The 18,020-nt window shown below is 36.5% G+C and overlaps 1 protein-coding gene across 1 annotated transcript in view; it reads left to right on the top strand.

The window, feature by feature from the left end:
• The first annotated feature begins 14,326 nt into the window (after window positions 1-14,326).
• Window positions 14,327-18,020, top strand: part of g2e3 (G2/M-phase specific E3 ubiquitin protein ligase) — a 7,977-nt gene continuing 4,283 nt past the window's right edge. Inside the window, exons 1-9 of the mRNA XM_016279861.1 lie at window positions 14,327-14,692; window positions 14,811-14,908; window positions 15,494-15,595; window positions 15,685-15,809; window positions 16,413-16,575; window positions 16,680-16,786; window positions 17,215-17,331; window positions 17,429-17,553; window positions 17,642-17,750. Coding sequence (XP_016135347.1) covers window positions 14,632-14,692; window positions 14,811-14,908; window positions 15,494-15,595; window positions 15,685-15,809; window positions 16,413-16,575; window positions 16,680-16,786; window positions 17,215-17,331; window positions 17,429-17,553; window positions 17,642-17,750 — 1,007 coding nt within the window. The 5' untranslated portion in view covers window positions 14,327-14,631. The remainder of the gene's footprint in view (window positions 14,693-14,810; window positions 14,909-15,493; window positions 15,596-15,684; window positions 15,810-16,412; window positions 16,576-16,679; window positions 16,787-17,214; window positions 17,332-17,428; window positions 17,554-17,641; window positions 17,751-18,020) is intronic.

Raw genomic sequence — 18,020 nt, 5'->3', positions numbered from 1 at the left:
GGGGGGGGGGGGGGGGGGGTATCACTTGTGATACTGTCACAAGTATCTGTTTATGTAACAATTCTATTTTATAAATAGTTTACAAATATTAATTTAATTACTAGATTATATTGTAGTATAGTAAAATTATATTAGCTATATTTATATATTTATATTAAACTGTATATAATAATTGTGTAACAATTTAAATATATTAATATGTTTAAAATAGACTACATGTAATATTCATAAAATAATAATATTTTACACATATATCATAAACATGAATATAATTACTATACTATTGTGGTATAACAGTAAAAGTAGATTAATTATATTTCTATTAATACATTAAAATATAATATGCAATATAAATATTATATATGTAACAATTTAAACATATTCATAAAACAGACTGTCATGTAATCATAATACATCTATTTAAAAAATACTTTATAAATATGAATATAATTAATAAAATGAATTAATTTAATTAATAATATAATAAAATAATATAATTAAAAGTTGAGTTTGAGGGTTTTTTGAGTTTGTATTATTTCCAATAAATGCACAATGCAAATAAGGCCTACCAAAACTCTGATGCTAATTCCTTGTGCTCGAGAAACCAGTTTGTTTGCAATCAATGTGTGGACCATTTTAATTGTCCAACAAATATGAACAGACACAGATCAATTTCCTGAGGATAAACACCCTGGGCCGTAACATTTCTATCCTTTAATATCCATTTCTATACCTTATCCCCACCCTCTCTTTTTTCTTCCCTTCTGAATGGTCAGCGACTCGCCCTTCACTGCACCGGCTCGGCCTCTGCTTGGCTCCTTCTCTTTTTTTTTTCTCCGTCAGAGTTTGCGTGCCGTTTTATAATGTTTTCATTGATGTCAAGACCTTGGTATAAAACATGACTAGCACTGCACTAATTCTCCCTGCGGTCCCCTGTGTCTTCTCCGGGCTTCCTCCTTCAGCGAGTGACACAGCTGCAGGACTATTTACCCTACGCCTTATTTCCCCTTTATCTTAGATGTCCCAGGATGTCAAAGGCTGTGAATTTAATATTGATTTTATAAAGTACTTTTACTGTAACATGTCAGCTTGGATTAGGCTCAAGCGCTCCACGGCTCGAGCAGTGAGCCGGGTTTGCACGCAATGTGGCTTTGCTGGGGCTCTCACTGAGCAGCTAACTGGAGCGAGTGCTTTATTTATTAAAGCGACAGTGTGCTGTGAAAGCAAGGACAGCACACAGCTCCCAGCGATCGGCCCATCTTGTGTACACAGCATTGGTGCTTTGTGTATACATTAGGCTTGGCAATAGAAACCGATCGGAGACATTTAGTTTGCTGATACGTAAACAGACCGATGCATTTATAAATTGTCTTGAGCTCCAGTGGCACGGTCCTGGAGCAGGGAGAGCGGAACCCTTTTCACCTTGTCCTTCCCCCAGCCTCATACCCTGCTCGCTCCCCCCTCAAGGGTTGACGTGAGTGAGAGATAGCGAGGTATTTCCACACCCCTGATACTCAAAATGTCAGCTTGGAGATGTCTGCTTGTTACCACACTAACTGTATCAACACATTCCCATGATCCAACACAAACAGCAGATCCCGAGGGTGCGTGTACAAAAATATACTGGGGAGACTCTTACATGCTCCTTATTACTCTTGAAGAAGTACTTAAGAGCTTGCACCTTTTATACATTTATAAAACACTTATTTCTTGAGGCCTTAATCTCTCTTAGATGTAATGAATCATGTGTGTTTTTCAGAATTAATTCCAGGCGATTTAGACAAGTATTAATAACTTAAAACAGCATGACCGGGTTTATTTTTTTCTAATTACAGCAAGTTTTTCTGTAATTCTTAGTAATTGCCATCCCAGTTAAAGCCTAGTTCACACTACAGGATTTTAAGCCCGATTTGCAAGTTAACGAGCTCGCCGACAGGTCGGGCTGTGATCGGGGGAAAATCAGCGGGTGATCGGCGCTCGGCAATCTTTATGTGTGAACTACACAACGACGCATCAAAGAGGCTCGCTGAGGCGTCGCCGGCAAACAAATATCTAGCATTCCAAATATCTGGACCGGTCACGTGGTGTCAGGTGTCGTGACGAGCTACAGCCAATGAGAGAGCAAGGCATGGGTTGAGGTCACCAGAAGAAAAACAACAGCAGTAACATGGCTTCATTTTCAAATAAACAACTCCTGTTTCACGTGTTGTTTCTCGTCATTCCCGTTCCAATTCTCGCGTGTGTTTTCGTGACAAAACGTGGTTTGTAGAGTCGTTGGGTGACAGAGTTGTTGTCAGCTCGTGCAGTATGTGACCCCCTGTTGTGGATCATTTACATAGAGTCACGTAGTGTGAACACCACAACGACTTAAAGACAAGTCATGTAGTCTGAACAGCACAGCGATCTGCCGACGTTTAAAGTCGTGTAGTGTGAACTTGGCTTAAGAGGCTTCTGACTGACTGTGTTAGCCCACCCATTACGTGAACTTCAGAGGTAGTTTATATACGTGAAAATGTTGTAGTAGGCCTATGCGATGGGTAACTAAACTGTGGCCTGAAATTTACAGTACTTCTGTAAATCACTGCTGCATGGTCGCTTCAGAAAGACTGTCTCTGTTTCAAAACCTTCTGAAAATAAACATTGTCCACAACAGGGGATTTCAGTCTTTTACATGCCACGGACCCCCAAATAACCTTATGCAAGAGACCCCCATCCAGAAATGTAATAGGCATATAAAAAAATAGGAAAAAATATTCAACAAAAAATAGTGTCAAACACACATGCACCATATGTTGTACTCTCTTGTATTCATGTTCGTTTCGTATGGTTTTTATGGCATGAATTTTTTTTTATACCATTTTCAAGAAAAGTTTAACTTTAAAGATTCTAAAAATGTCATGTGATGTAACCATTAAGTAAAAATTATTAACATATTTTCTTTACACCTTGAATGCATGTGTGTACACATTATTTCCTAAAAACGTTTACAAATATATTTTCATTGTTTTTTTACAAATACAGTATAATTAATTATTAATTTCAACATTTTTGCAAAAAGTCACACCGTGTGACATTTAACAACCTGAACAAACCTTACCATAAAAAGGTTGAATTCTCCACTTAACCTACAGTGAATCTTTTATTATTTTACTTAATACTGTATGTCTCTACAAATGCAACATCTGAGTAGAATATACAAACTATTTAGTGTCACATTGTGTTTGGTCTCAAGCAAAGGTTTGACGACAAATAAAAGGCACGATTTAACAGTAGATGATACCGAGTTTCACACTTGGCCAGATGTAAGCCATACACCTCCTCACGACTGCGCTGATGGAAGCAGTGTTTGACAGACACCCTCGCATCAACAATGGCACAGAGAAGAGAGGAGAGATGTCCTCATGCCCTCCACATTCTGTGTTTGTTCTCTGGAGCGTGTTGTATTATAAACACATCCAATTTGGGAAAGCAGACAAGGAAAGGAGGGGTGCTGTGGGAAGCTAGGCCGCTCTTCGCTTACCCATGCTTCATTACTCCGTAGCCCAAACTGTTCACCGACCCGCTCACCCTGGATTGCTCCCATGGCATGGGGAGACCAACACTGCCTAATAAGGGCTTGAAGTAGGGAAGTCATTGGTTAATCCAGGCAGGAATTCCAGCAGGGCATCATAAGAGTTGGACAGCTCTCCATGGCATGAGCTCTGATCCGTATTCTTCCCTTCATTAGCATGGGGCCTGAGGAACCTGGCAGAACAAATTAATCCACCTGCAGGCCCCCTACCATGCTAAGACTCTCCATCTTGACAGAGGCCGTCATGGAAGCCACATTAATGAGGAGCTCCTGCATACCTTCGAAAATTAATCTCGGAGAGAAAAAAAAATCAAGAAGTGAAACTTCTAAGACAGTCGTACATACATTACGAATATATGAAGTCAATCTGCCCCAGTCACAGTGGAACAGAATGGAGGAAAAGATGTATCCGGTATCCAGCAGAAGTAACCAGTGACCCCAGGGCCTCATCTAGGGCCCCTCACAAGCCCCACCACCAACTAAAACTCTCAATATTTCATTAAAGCAATTAAGCCTCCCTGGACAGATGCTCCGCGTTGACAGAATCACGCGCTGTTGAAAATGTCTGCACTGTAATCTGTTGCTTGAGTGAAACCATTAAAAGAGCATGAAAACAATTGCCCTGTTTGCACCGAGTCCGCGCTCAGCCCATGGCTCAAAGCCTCCCATGTCATGTCGCATTAACGGTGTGGCTCACTTTCGGCTGTTTTTGTAGGTGAATTTAACCACATGACAAAAAACGCGTCTCTGTAATCCCCCAAAAGCTCTTTAATAATGTAGTGGTATTCAATTGAACGGCACGGAAGGCAAGCCCTAAAATACAGCATGATGAGGGGAATGACCTACGGCTGCAAGGAGCAAAGGAAATATCTAATCCCATTAGAAGACTGTTGATCCAGCCTTAACTAAGGCTGGCATTTCTAACACTTGTGTCAGTTCCAAGAGGTTCAAACGCTGATCTGGAAGTCTGGAGACTACGCGCATCACTTTGTTTTCATGAATGTGCTGCGATGGAAGGGCTAAACAAAAGTTCAAAACCTTTGTACAGCAATACATTGTGGCTTATTACCACAAAAACTAATTTTAAGTTGGCCAACAAGCAAAAATGGGGTAGAGCGAATCACTTACGATAGAAGTGAATGAGGCCAGTTTGTGAACTGACTAAAATGAACAAAATGCTCACTGCTTCGTTAGTACAACCATAATATGTAAGTAATATGATTTTAGTGTGAAAAAATGTAGTTGCTTACTAACTACATTTTTTTTCACACTCCGTTTCTGACCATTTTGGTGTCTTAGGTGAGATTCGTAGGTCCCTATATTATTACAACTATTAGAACCTTTGGATTAATGTGAAGGGAGCACTTTATCATGTTTTCTGGAATTTTTTTCTTTAACTTTTTTAATATCGCTTCAAAACTTTGGTTGTGCCAATCATCCCCCAATATTCACATTATTTTACAGATGCATTCATTGAAATTATGCAGTTTCACTGTACACTAAATATTTGTATTTCTGATCACCATATTTCTTACAACTTTAAAAAAAAACTGTAAATAAAAAAAATGCTTTTCTTGCTAAAAAGCAGTATAATTATGGTAATTTTAACAGGGACTCATTGGCGCCCTCTAGCTGGTGGAAATCAAGGGACCCTACAAACTGCCCTGGTTTAAAAAAAAAAAAAAAAAACTTTTACAGGTTGAATAATAATTAAACAATAACAAAAGAATGAATGTTAGTGCTTTTATAAAATTATAAGCTTCTCGTTTCTGCTTTTAAATCCTTCAAAAATTGGCCCCATTCCCTTTTTTTGTAATCAGCATTATGTAGTAGTGATGAACACAAATGATGTTGACTGAGATTAAAACATATTCATCCGTAATATAAGAGTGGATAGTATTGATTGTCCTGTGCCAGTGACAAAATATGCACTGGGACAGACACTGTTTTTTTCTGAGAATGTATGTCAACACAATCAAAAGACCATGTAATAATACCAAAACAAGAAAAATATTTCTAAGGTTTGTGGTGCATCCAAGATGATAGTAGACTCCCAAATTAAGATATTAATACTGTAAACACATGGCACCTTATTTCAAAAACCAGATTATCCTGAGCAGTGCTTGCAGACTAGTGGAGCGAACTTAACCTGACATCCACCTCCCCCAGCAGCGTGCGCCCCCATCACTCCCCAGCTGTGCATGTGTAGAGGGAATGGTCTTAAGACGAGTCCCCATATATAATGCATAACCGTGTTGGGCCATATTTATGGAGCATTTATGAGTATGCAAGCACAGGACAGAAATGTAGCTCCCCTCAAACATGCAAGCACTGGGTTTGACTGAGTCTTTGCAAACCATGTGTGTACAACTGGGAGAGGGAAAAATAATGAGCACATTAATTTGTGTCATGATAAATAGATAAAATAAATAAATAAATACAAGCAAAAAGCAAAGAGAAATCTGTTCCTATAGGCTTCAAAAACAAATAGTTAAATTCAAGTAAACCAATCAAATGCTCTGGGATAAAATTAAATATGTTTAAAAAATATTTGTGAATTTCATATTTTCATGCATGAAATGTCTAGTCGTTTTATAACATTGAAATTCTCAGGCTTATTAAAAAAATAAATATGAGCAGGTTAACACGAAAGACGAGAGATTTTGCTGTTGCCAATGGTTACCTATACTAGGACAAACACATACATACTGGGTTATTCACTCTATTAGTTTCTAGGCAACATGTTTCTGGACTGCATTTCAACCTGTCACACCAATGTTCTTGAAGCAGACAACAAACAAATACACATACTGCTTCTCTGTCAAGGGTTAATAAAAACAGCATCAACTGCATTTGATATTTCAACATTAAATCTATATTATGCATATGTTTATTACTAATTTGTTTTACTGTGTTCATAATAGGAGCAGGGGCATATTTAGCTTGTTTAGCTTAGGCTAAAGCATGTTGTATGCATAGAACTATAAAAAACAATGAAGGTCTATAATATCTGGAGAAAATGATCCATTGATATTTTCAATCATGTAATTGGCATATGCTATATATAGGCATCATTTACCAGAAGCGGCTAATTAGGACGTGCTAACCTTGAAAACAAGGTTGTCAATGCATTTTGACAGTTATCTATCACAAATGAAAAATACCACAGCAGCCCTGGCTAAAGAGATAAGAATTTAAAGAATTTTCTTACAGTGAGCCATATGATGAGAGATGCATAGTTTTAGTGTAAAAAAACAAGTCTGTTTTCGTTTCTGATGGTTGAAATAAAGCGTTGAGTCGGTCATGCTGAATCTTTAATTGGTTATAGATATGTTTGTCTGATTAACTTCGTATTCTCTTGCTCTGTCAGTGCTTTTCACACATACAGTATGACTCCTACATGATCATTAAACATGACCATTTTTCCCATTGGTCTTATGTACTTGTTCCAAACAAGTATTAAAAACAAGAATGTAATTGCATTACATAACTGTAATGTAGATCACATAAATACTTCAAGCAAAACATCACATGTTTGAGTTTAAAATTATTCTTATTGTTTAAAATGAACTCTTAGGACCGGATGGTAATTAAAAAAAAGTATATTTTGTATCTGATGCAATGAAAATTATTTATTTGAAGTGTGTGCAAATACTTTTGGGGCCACTAGCTATACTAGGAGGACCCATATCCCAGAGATGGACAGTGTGAGGAAAGGGACGGCTGGTTGACTGTTGCTAAAAAATCTTCACATGACACCCTCATGGTACGGCTAATCCAGGTCTTGACATCCTCGAAATCCCTGCTTCCCTGTTGGAGAGAGACACTACATAGTCAATCACTTAATCACAGGAAATCCACAGGAACTCTCAAGTATGTATTTACTAACATTGTCTAATCCCTTTAATGATGGGTTGACCCATGTCCTGCAGCTGCTGTGCTTTGCCACTGTGTGGTAAAGTTCAGTGATCATTGGTTGACCTGAACTGTTATTCGTGCAAACGGTCATATTCTCAGAGGTTCAATGCAGACAAAAAGTTAATGGTTAGCCATAGTGAAGCATGAAACTAGAACACGAAGAGATGTGTGTTATTTGGGATGATGACAATCAAAGCACAGGTACTGGTCAAATGTTATCATTTAAAACAGCAGATATAATGGCTGAACAGTAGTAAATAAATAAAAGTTATAATATTATAAAAGGTCAATATTATATACATTTTAATATAATATTATAAAATGTATAATAATATATTATAATAACTAATTAAAGGCCTATTATTATTACTACTGATATAATTACCATAAATATTACTAAATATAAAAATACTATATTTTATATAAATAATGTATTAGTACACTGTTGAGCCTATTATAAAAACATTGTGATGTTGTGTAACACTTATCATATTTTTTTGCAATTATAATGCTCGTTTGGTTGGATGAACAAGACTCTACTGAACAATTGATCAGGATTTTGATCAATTCTATATAATCTGATAATCTTTTTTCCATGCTTTTTTATATATAAATAAAACAATTCCACAGAACTGATACTCCATGCTGTTGAAATTAGTCTGGTCTTTTCATTTAAACATTTTGACAAAATATAAAATCTGAAATTCTAACAAATTAAAGCTTAAATGAGTTTGCTACTATTGCCTTTGGGAAATAATTCTCTCTTTTGTCTTTAGGGAATGTGCAGGTGCTAACATGCATGCCTAATTGACTAGATGAAGCAATTAATTATGGAGGAGATCACTTTCTCTGGTCTGCTGCTTAAACCTCTATTTGGCGATGTTGTCGCATATGAAAAACCATTCATTTTTCTTTTCTTATTTTTCTATCCTGCCTTCATCCTTCTTCTAATGAGTATAAAAATTCAAGAATTCATTTTGTTTGCAGTAAAATGTCCATTTTGAACTGGTCATTGGTCCGACGTCTCTCTCTGATGACTCTGATAACGCACCGTAACCTTAATAGCAGCAACAAAAAAACACCAACCCGACCTTCCTTCCAAAAACCGTTGCTATGAAACACATTTTCCCCGTATAATTCATTTACACACTGCATACAAATATGTGGACAATTAACCCCTTTTGTTTGCATAATAAATTTGTATATTTAATGGGAGCTCCTCCACATGTGCTCCACAAGCTCGAAGAACACAAAGCGGCCACATTGTGCAAAGCGCAACGCCCCATCCACTGCAATCATGCCCTGCTACCTGATTTCAGCACAGAGCCAGAGAAGGAGGATAAATTACCCCTAGCACAGCACAGAGCTTTAATTATAGCCTTGCAGACAAGAGAAAAGCTCATTGATGTGTAGATGAGGATGGACTATGCATGTTGCACTGAAAGAACTCATGTTTTGGTGATTCTCTATCAAAAGAACAGCTGGGTTGCCATTTTCTCTCAAATTAGATTTCACCAAAGCAATGCAATGTGAAACTAAGAGACGCAATTTCAAAAGTTATTTTTCTTGTTTGTTGAGTCATAAGAGCAACAGGAAAAGTCGATCTCGAATTATGTTAGTTGGCAAAAAAGGGAAAGGAAGCAAACATCCCAATCATCTGCGCTAGGTTCAAAGGTTGAATTGAAAGCTCTTAAATGAGACCATTTTCCAGCTCAACCTTTTCAGACCCGCCGACAGAATAACGTTCACAGAAAGATCCAGCGCTTGCATGCAACAACGTGAATTAATAATTTCATACATTCAAATGACACAAGCGATATTTTAAAAAAGAAACAAAGAAATAAATCACACGGTCCCAGCAGTGGAGGCGTGTTTAGGTTAGTTGATGCAGCTATAAAGTGAGGGAATGCTGGGTAAAAGTGTTACCTGTGTCCATAGTCGTGGTGGTACAGTCCTGGTGATGGCTGTCCAGCCTCTGTTTGTTTTCAGAGTGCTTTTAAAAAAGATTGTGTGGTGAAACATTGGGTTATTGATACCCCAGCTGCATGCCTCAGAGAGAAAAAGGCTCCACCCAATAGTGAACCCTGTGACCTGAGGGTGATGAAAAACGAGAGACCCCCCCAACCCATCTCTCTCTCTCTCACACACACACACACACACACACACATATATGCATTGACATATTTGTTTTCCTCTAATCCTGGGTGAATTATTGTGTCTTAATTTTATGACAGCTTTTTACATTCATATTATATCACAAATAATGAGAAATAACATGTTTGGATAAACAATAATGCTCATATAGACATTATTCAGCATGGTAAACAAACACAAAATTGGATAAATGGCATAAATCTGCAAATGTTTTAACTCGCAAGCAAACAAACCCAATAAATCATTAAGCTCAAGTCGTGCTAACAAGACTAATGAGCATCTATGATATGAAATGGTGCACATTTCCAAAATAATGTTTTCAAGTGATTATATATGTTAGCAAAACTTTAGACAATCTGACAGACGGGAAGAAAGAAATCTGCAATTCTCTCATGCCTCAGTGCCACTCTCGCCCCGGATCTTTTCACATTTCTGATTAGCAGACACATTTTATCACTCTGCAGACAACTCAATTTTCATTTTGGGAGGGGAGAAGGAAAGGGTGACAGCCCAGGGCCTTTAAGGCGGCTCGGGGACCCCGGTGAGCCCAGCGCTGAAGCTGATAATTAGACTTCCCTGAACCACAGGTCAAAGAGACAGAATTATTTGGCCTGTAGACAGCAATTTCCTCAAGCCACACGAGATGAGATATCACAAGCTGTTATACATGTGCACCAGGAAGCCTCGAGAGTGGGGTCAGAGTCAATCCTATTCCCTACAGAAATTCATATATTGAAAGGGCAACTAACTAGGGACCATGATCATTTAATTTGACTTCTTTCAGGGGACCGCCTGCCTCAGCCGGCAATTTCGAGGACAGCTTTTACATACCCTGATAATAATACCCAGGGTTTTTTGTCTGGAGAAGAGAGCTCTTCATCAGGGTTGGTGGTCATGTCGATTAAACGTATCAAAAGTGACAGAATATAATGAAAAGGTTGCTGTCCCCGGTGTAAACTCTATCACTATCAAAAAAATAAAATAAATAGAATCTGGGGACTTTTCAGAGTTGCGTAAGAGTGTGGGATCAGGAATGCATTACACTTCCTCAGAAATATTCGAGACGAACATTCATATGCTCCCATCAAACATTGTTTCATAAATGCCTGCCTTTCCACCCTCTCTGTAACTGTGAAGACTACTATTTACACATATTCCTGTTCCTATGCTCTTAAAAATAAAGGGTCCAAGAGGTTGTTTGCAGTGATGCCATAGAAGAACAATTCTGGGTTCTCTAATAAACCTCTTAGTGAGCAGTTCTTAAAACAACCATTTTGTTCTTAACTTGAAGAACATTTTAATAATCTAAAGAAACTTTTTCCTCTATAAATCACCTTCACTCTTAAAAATAAGAGTTATTTGCTGGCATTAATGGTTCTATGAAGAACCTTGAACATTTATGGAAACTTTCAAATGCAGAAAATGTTCTTTATAGTCAAAAAAGGTTCTTTAGATTTTTTAAATGTTCTTCAAAATGGTTCTTTTAGGAATTGTTCACTGAAAGGTTCTTTGGGGAACCAAAAATGGTTCTTCCATGGAATCACTGCAAAAACACCCTTCTGGAACCTTTATTTTTAAGTTTGTTCCACGGATGTTAAAGGTTCTTCATGGAACCACAGATCCCAATAATGAATCTTTTATAATAACAAAACTATGTGCCATTTACGTGTTGTGAGCTGAATTCCAGACATAATTGGAACTGCCTGTGAAAAACAAGAAAACAGGTTTTTCCTCAATTGGCAAATGGAGCAATTTGTATGTAGACTCCAAGTTAGTCTGTGCCTGTGCAATAATATCCAATGTTACATTTCATACAGAGTGTGATACAGTCTCACACCTGCTTCACAAAGTACAACAATGAACAGCTGAGTTGAAAGGAGAGAAAGTCGTGGCAGATTCTTCAAGATAGCCTTTAGTGAAATGCTGGTTTTTGTGAGACAGAGGCTGTTGCAGTGGCTGGGAAGGAAAACATGGGGACAGCTGTATAATTATACTATTTTTACTGTCGGGAGCTCGGTATGTGAGAGGAGAATTAGCATCACACCTGTGCATAATTGGCTAAATTAGCTTGCATAATGCAAACTCTGAGAAGCATTGGACACTGGGGGAGGAAGTGCTACGTCGAAAATTGAGGGAGTTGTTTGGACTCCCTCTGGAATTTAGTGAAGAGAGGAAAAGCATGGCCTGTAATCTTATATCTCAAGTCAAAAGAGCATTCAAGGACCCCCTCGCAAGTGTTGTCAAACAATAGGCAAGTCAAGACCTTGATCTGGGTCTCCTGGATCTGCCCAGGCAGGAGAAACAGACATGCAGCCCAGCACTTATTTGTTTTAATCCACTCCAGTGAGTCTATGAATAAGTTGTGACTGCCAGCCAGGGCAGCGCAGGTTAGTTTATGATGCATCCAGTGACTGAATGCGGATTCTGTGCGCACTTGCTGGAGTGGTAGAGAAATCTCGAAAAACAGTATTCCCTCAAGGGCACCAGATGTATTAATCAGCTCTTATTACAGAGGCCACTGAGTTAGTAGACTCACACTACAGTATAAATGCAGTGTTTTCCATTATAATACACAAGACAGCATCCTGACATACTGTAACACTGTACAGCAGAAGCTATTTAAAAATTCAGCAAAATCCCACATATCTGTAACTGTAATCACTAATATTTCACAATAATTTATAGCATGTCTGAAAAAGTAAAAAAAAAAAGTACAATTTAAAAAAATGTTGTAGAAAGAAGATGGTAAACATAAATTAAGGCAAAAGTAATAACAATTAATTAATAATTGCTTATTGTTACAAATCAAGATGCTAAATATTACATATTGGCACACACTACTAAAAGTGGGAAAGCTTTAAGAAAATGTGCGCAATTAATATTTGTGATCCTAGACCGCAAAACCAGTCATAAGTCGCATGGGTATATTTGTAGCAATAGCCAACAATACATTGTATGGGTCAAAATTATTGATTTTTCTTTTATGACAAAAATCATTAGGATATTAAGTAAAGATCATGTTCCATGAAGATATTTTGTAAATTTTCTACCGTAAATATATCAAAACTTAATTTTTGATTAGTAATATGCATTGCTAAGAACTTAATTTGGACAACTTTAAAGGCGATTTTCTCAATATTTAGATTTTTTTGTACCCTCAGATTCCAGATATCAAATAGTTGTATCTCTGCCAAATATTGTAACAAACCCTATGGAAAGCTTATTTATTCAACTTTCAGATGATGTATAAATCTCAATTTTAAAAAAAAGACCCTTATGACTGGTTTTGTGGTCCAGGGTCACATTTAACCTTTTGTCATTTTACTGAAAATATGGTTCTAAAAACTATGCTTTGTTCTGGTGTGGATGTGTCAAATTAGCATACAAATATCATAAGTTGTTCTCCTGAAGATCCATGTCAGATTTGGAAGGGGAGGCAGTTCTCAAGCAGACAGCACTTTGAACTGTTTTGATCTGCTACCACCTACTGGTTAGTGATACTGATGAAGAATCAACTAGGCACATTCTCTTAGCTTTAACCCTTTCAAGGAAAGCAGGCGCTGTGTGAAGCCATCAGTTCTTTTCTCACCTCTCAATTGCATTAGAGTTTGAAGTAAGAGTTTCTCCATCTTGTGAAGATTAGATTGTTGTTTAGGGCAGGAGAGAGGCAGTGCACAGGAGGTGATACTATAACAGTTAGTTTATCCACAAAGCTGTTATTAAAGGTAACAAGTTGCAGAATGAGAATTTAAAAAAAAGACTATTTAGCAACCACTACACAATTAGGTCAAAAGTGGTGGTTACATACAGCATATACAGAAAATATAAAATCACATGGCAAAAAAACTATAAGAAGCATACTATCTTTTGTGAAATGTATAGGGATCTGAGTAGATAAACCCAGTGGCCTTTTCACATACTTATTTCAGAATTGCATATTGCGTACATGTTTTTTCAAACTATTAATACTTCAGTATTTAATCAGTGCACAGAAGTCAATGTTCACTAAGTGAAATGTAATGCTTTACACCAGCTAAACCAAAACATATAGAGCCATTGTATGCACAGTGGTCTATACAGTCAACTTTAATTTGCAAAGGCAGCACAAAAGCTGCTGCATAAACAGTACATTAAACACAAAATGTTGTCTTTGCTTTTACAAACACTGGTCAGTTTTGCAGAGGCAGAATAAATGCATTTACAGGGGAATTACAATAGCAGAAATAAGTATGTAAAATGAATGCTTTAAATGTTACAATTTTGAAAATAGAAACATATTTTAATAAAATATGAAGTTATAAATAAAAATTAAATTATAAATGATTACGTAATTGCACAGTCTAATACAATAATAATAAAATATATTCTGTTCTGCAAAATTTAAGGCAGTAACGTTACTAATATTGCATTCAATGTATACAGATGTTACATTATGTTTTTTTTTATAAATATTACAAACACTTGTTATGGGTACTGTGTAGCCCTAAACGATTGATATGAAATATAAAATATAACGACACAATGTAAAAGTATTACTTACTGTCAATGTGGGACTTCTACCTCATCAAACTTCACATCTTATTTTGTCATAGAATTCGTATGCTTTTATTTTGTAGAATAAACGGAAGTTGCGTGATGCCAGAGCCCCTCCCACAGGAAAATCTCTGTTTTGGTTTGAATTCAACCAACCAAAAGCAAGCAGAGGCGTATTTTCCGTCACAGAGGGAAGTTTGAATTTTATCATGTGATTTACACTCTTATACTAATGACTGTAATGTAATTTTATTAAAAACCCGGCTACCCAAGGACTATGTGTTTTAGCTTACGGAGTGAGAAGACTAGAAAAAGCTCGTGATAAAGTGAGTCTAATGGCAGTTAACGTTACTGAATTTGCCAAGCCAGTAGCAACAGACCGCTAATTCAGAGCTCTTTAAATCGCCATTTTAAAATTTCGATTTTACTTAATCCTGGCTGCGTAATACACAATAATGAAAGCGATGAAAGAGGAGACTACCGAAATGAAACAGATTCACGACGACAAAGACCTCAGTAAGTTGCTTTTCCTACAGGTTTTGTAGCAACGAATTTCTTTGTTGCGACTATACCAATAATCAGATATGTACCTGTATAACTTACCATTTTTACCACAATATCGTCAAATATTTAGTCTGCAGTCTTTGTAAGAGATGTGACAACATTCCAGAGAAGTATGGAGAGAAGATCACCCTTCAGCAGCACAACCTGACAGTCCACTATTTCTGTTTGGTGAGCCAGACGTTGATGATGTGTAACTTGTGTGTGCAACCAATTTCATTTTGAAGTCCCTTTCTAGTTTTCCTGTTAAACATGAGTGTTGTGAACCCCTACCCTAAAGTATAAGGCATCTTATGATGCCATAGATAATACATTATGTTCAGCTGTTCTAGAACATAAGTTGGTTGCAAGGCAAGAGAGATTAACATAGACATAAATAATATCTACTTATTTTTCACAAACTATGTATCTTTATTTCTTATTACTAAAAAACATTTTATGAATTTCTTTTCATTTAAATATTTTACTCCTACCAGACCCCAGTTTGACGATCATAAATCTACCCTAGAATGTCAGATATAGTTGGTTATTTCTACATGTACTGTCAGTCATGAATCTCTTATTGGAATACAGAATTTCACACCTTGAATATTGTCTTTATGCAAGGCTGTTTTCAAACATGGAATCGCTTCTATAGCTTCTAAATGTAGGAAACAGCTTTGTTTTGTAGTATGTACAAATATTGTAAAAGTCTCACCAAAATCATAATTCAAGCATACATGTACAAGTTAGTTATTCTTCAATCTAATTTTACAGCTGATGTCTAGTGGAATATGTCAGAGAGGGGAGGAGGATGAAGACGTTCATGGTTTTCTCGTGGATGACATAAAAAAGGAGATCCGCAGATCGTCGAGGCTGGTAAGTTAAGTATACATTTGACCATTGGCATGTTCTGTTTAATGCTACAGAAATGTTTTTGAGACTAGCTTTTACTTTTTGACTTGCAGAGATGCATGAAGTGCAAAAAGGTTGGTGCTTCGGTGGGGTGCTCCATCAAAAGTTGTCGGCAAATGGTCCACATGCCTTGTGGATTAGAGCAGGAGTTTATTTTCCAGTTCACAGACTTGTTTCCGTAAGTGTCTCTTGTGATATGCAAAATGTGATGGTTGCTGATGGGAGATGAGATAGAAAAGTAAAATCTACAATCCGAATTTTGGTTGGTATGATTAAAGATCCCTCTTATGCTTATCAAGGCTGCATTTATTTGATCAAAAACACAGTTAGAAACAAGAAATGCTGTGAAACATTATTACAATTTAAAATATCTTTTTTTATTTTAATAGATTTTCAAATGTAATTTGTTCTTGTGAGGGCTATGTTTTAATGTTTTCGAAAGCCATTACTCCAGTCTAATATGCTGATTTGGATAACATTTCTTATTATGTTGAAAACTACTGAAGATTTTTGTGGAAACCATGCTAGATTTTTTTTTTCCAGGATTCTTTGATCAATAGAAAGTTAAAAAGAGCAGTGTTTATTTGAAACAGAAGTCTTATTTAACATTTCTAAATGTATTTTCTGTTACTTTTGATCAATTTAATGCATCCTTGCTAAGTAAAAGTATTAATTTCTTTAAAAAAAAATCTTAATACCCTCAAATTTAAATGGTATTGTAATTTCCTGTACATTTCTGGTCATTTAATTTCAATTTAGTGATGATGGCAATCATTTGCAGGTCTTTCTGTAAAAAGCATGCACCTAGTCAGTCCTGCGTCTCCAGCCCCAGTCTGCCACTCTCTTGCTCCGTCTGTCTGGAGCCCATCGACCCCGTCCTCTCCTATAATGTCCTCAAGTGTCCTGCATGTCATGGCAGCTGGTTTCACAGAAACTGTGTACAGGTAATTGTACCACACATTCAGGTTAATGATATAAAAAAAAAAATCTAAAATACAAAGATATGGGATTTGAAATTTGAGCCTGGTTCTTATCTCTTATGTTCCAGCATTATGCACACAGCGCTGCCATGTTTTTCTTCAAATGCACATTGTGCAATAACAAGGACCAGTTTCAGCAGGAAATGCTCAGAATGGGAATATATATACCAGAGCGGTAAATCAAATGTGTTTCCTTCTGATAATTGATTCTAGTGATTCAATGTAAAACATTCTGATTTGTGTAGTGTTTGATTTGTATCCTTCATAGCCTGCTGGAATTATTTAAATTTTTTATGTTTGTTTTTTTACATTTATTTTTAATATAAATTTTTTTGCACATCACTTTGACATGGCAAAACAATGTAAATAGTTTCCACTAAATACTTTTTTGCCCCACTGTATGTTAAAGGAGTAGTTCACCTAAAAATTACATTTTGCTGAAAATTGACTCGCTACCAAAATGTAGTGATGTGATGCTAAATTTCTTCAAACTCATGTAGTTCTTGTATGACCTCAGGTTTAGTACATTTTCAGCAAATTTTCTTTTATGAAAACCTATTCCTTTAATATTTTGTAAGCATCCATATTGTGTATATTTTTCAGGGATGCAGCATGGGAACTTGAGGAGAATGCATATGAAGATTTATTGCAAGTGTACCAGCACTGTGATGCTGTGAAGTGTCACAGTCACAAAGGTCGTAAATACAGCTCACAGTCAGGGTAATTTGAGCATTTTATTTAGTCATTCTGAAATCGTGAAATAGAATCGGTTTGTTTTTGAAAAGGATTCTAATTACTGTTCAAATTTGCTCTGCAGGTATTTTGAAATTGTTCGTTGCAAGTTGTGTGGGTCCAGGGGAACTCATCGAAAATGTTCCAACCTTAAGCTTTACGAAAGCGACTGGATCTGTGCTGACTGTAAAGCTGCTGTTGAGGGAAAAAGTGAGCTATCTGAACTAACTATTGTTTAATATGTGCTTGTTTTGTAAAATTATTCAAAGTTACATACATGGATTTTTTTCTCCCCCAGAGTCAGTGCCTTTGCCAAACCATGTTGAATCCCCACTGGCTGTAAGGCAAGAGAGGAAGAGGCTGTTTAAAAACATCTCTGACCTTCACTCTTCACTCATCAGTAAAAGGTACTTTCCTAATCAATTGCATCTGATATGAGAAGGATATGTTCTAGATTATTTATATAATATATAATATATATATATATATTAGTGCTGTCAAATGATTAATCGCGATTAATCACATCCAAAATAAAAGTTCTTGTTTACATAGTATATGTGTGTGTACTGTGTATATTTATGATGTGTATATATAAATACACACACATGCATGTACATATTTAAGAAAAATTTTACGTTTATTTATATATTAAATATATTTATATATAATATAAATAT

Source organism: Sinocyclocheilus grahami, unplaced genomic scaffold (assembly GCF_001515645.1).
Source record: "Sinocyclocheilus grahami isolate Dianchi unplaced genomic scaffold, SAMN03320097.WGS_v1.1 scaffold134.1, whole genome shotgun sequence".
NCBI classification, from domain to species: Eukaryota; Metazoa; Chordata; class Actinopteri; order Cypriniformes; family Cyprinidae; genus Sinocyclocheilus; species Sinocyclocheilus grahami.
The sequence above is the reverse complement of the archived record's forward strand: the minus strand, read 5'-3'. Positions and strand labels throughout refer to the sequence as shown.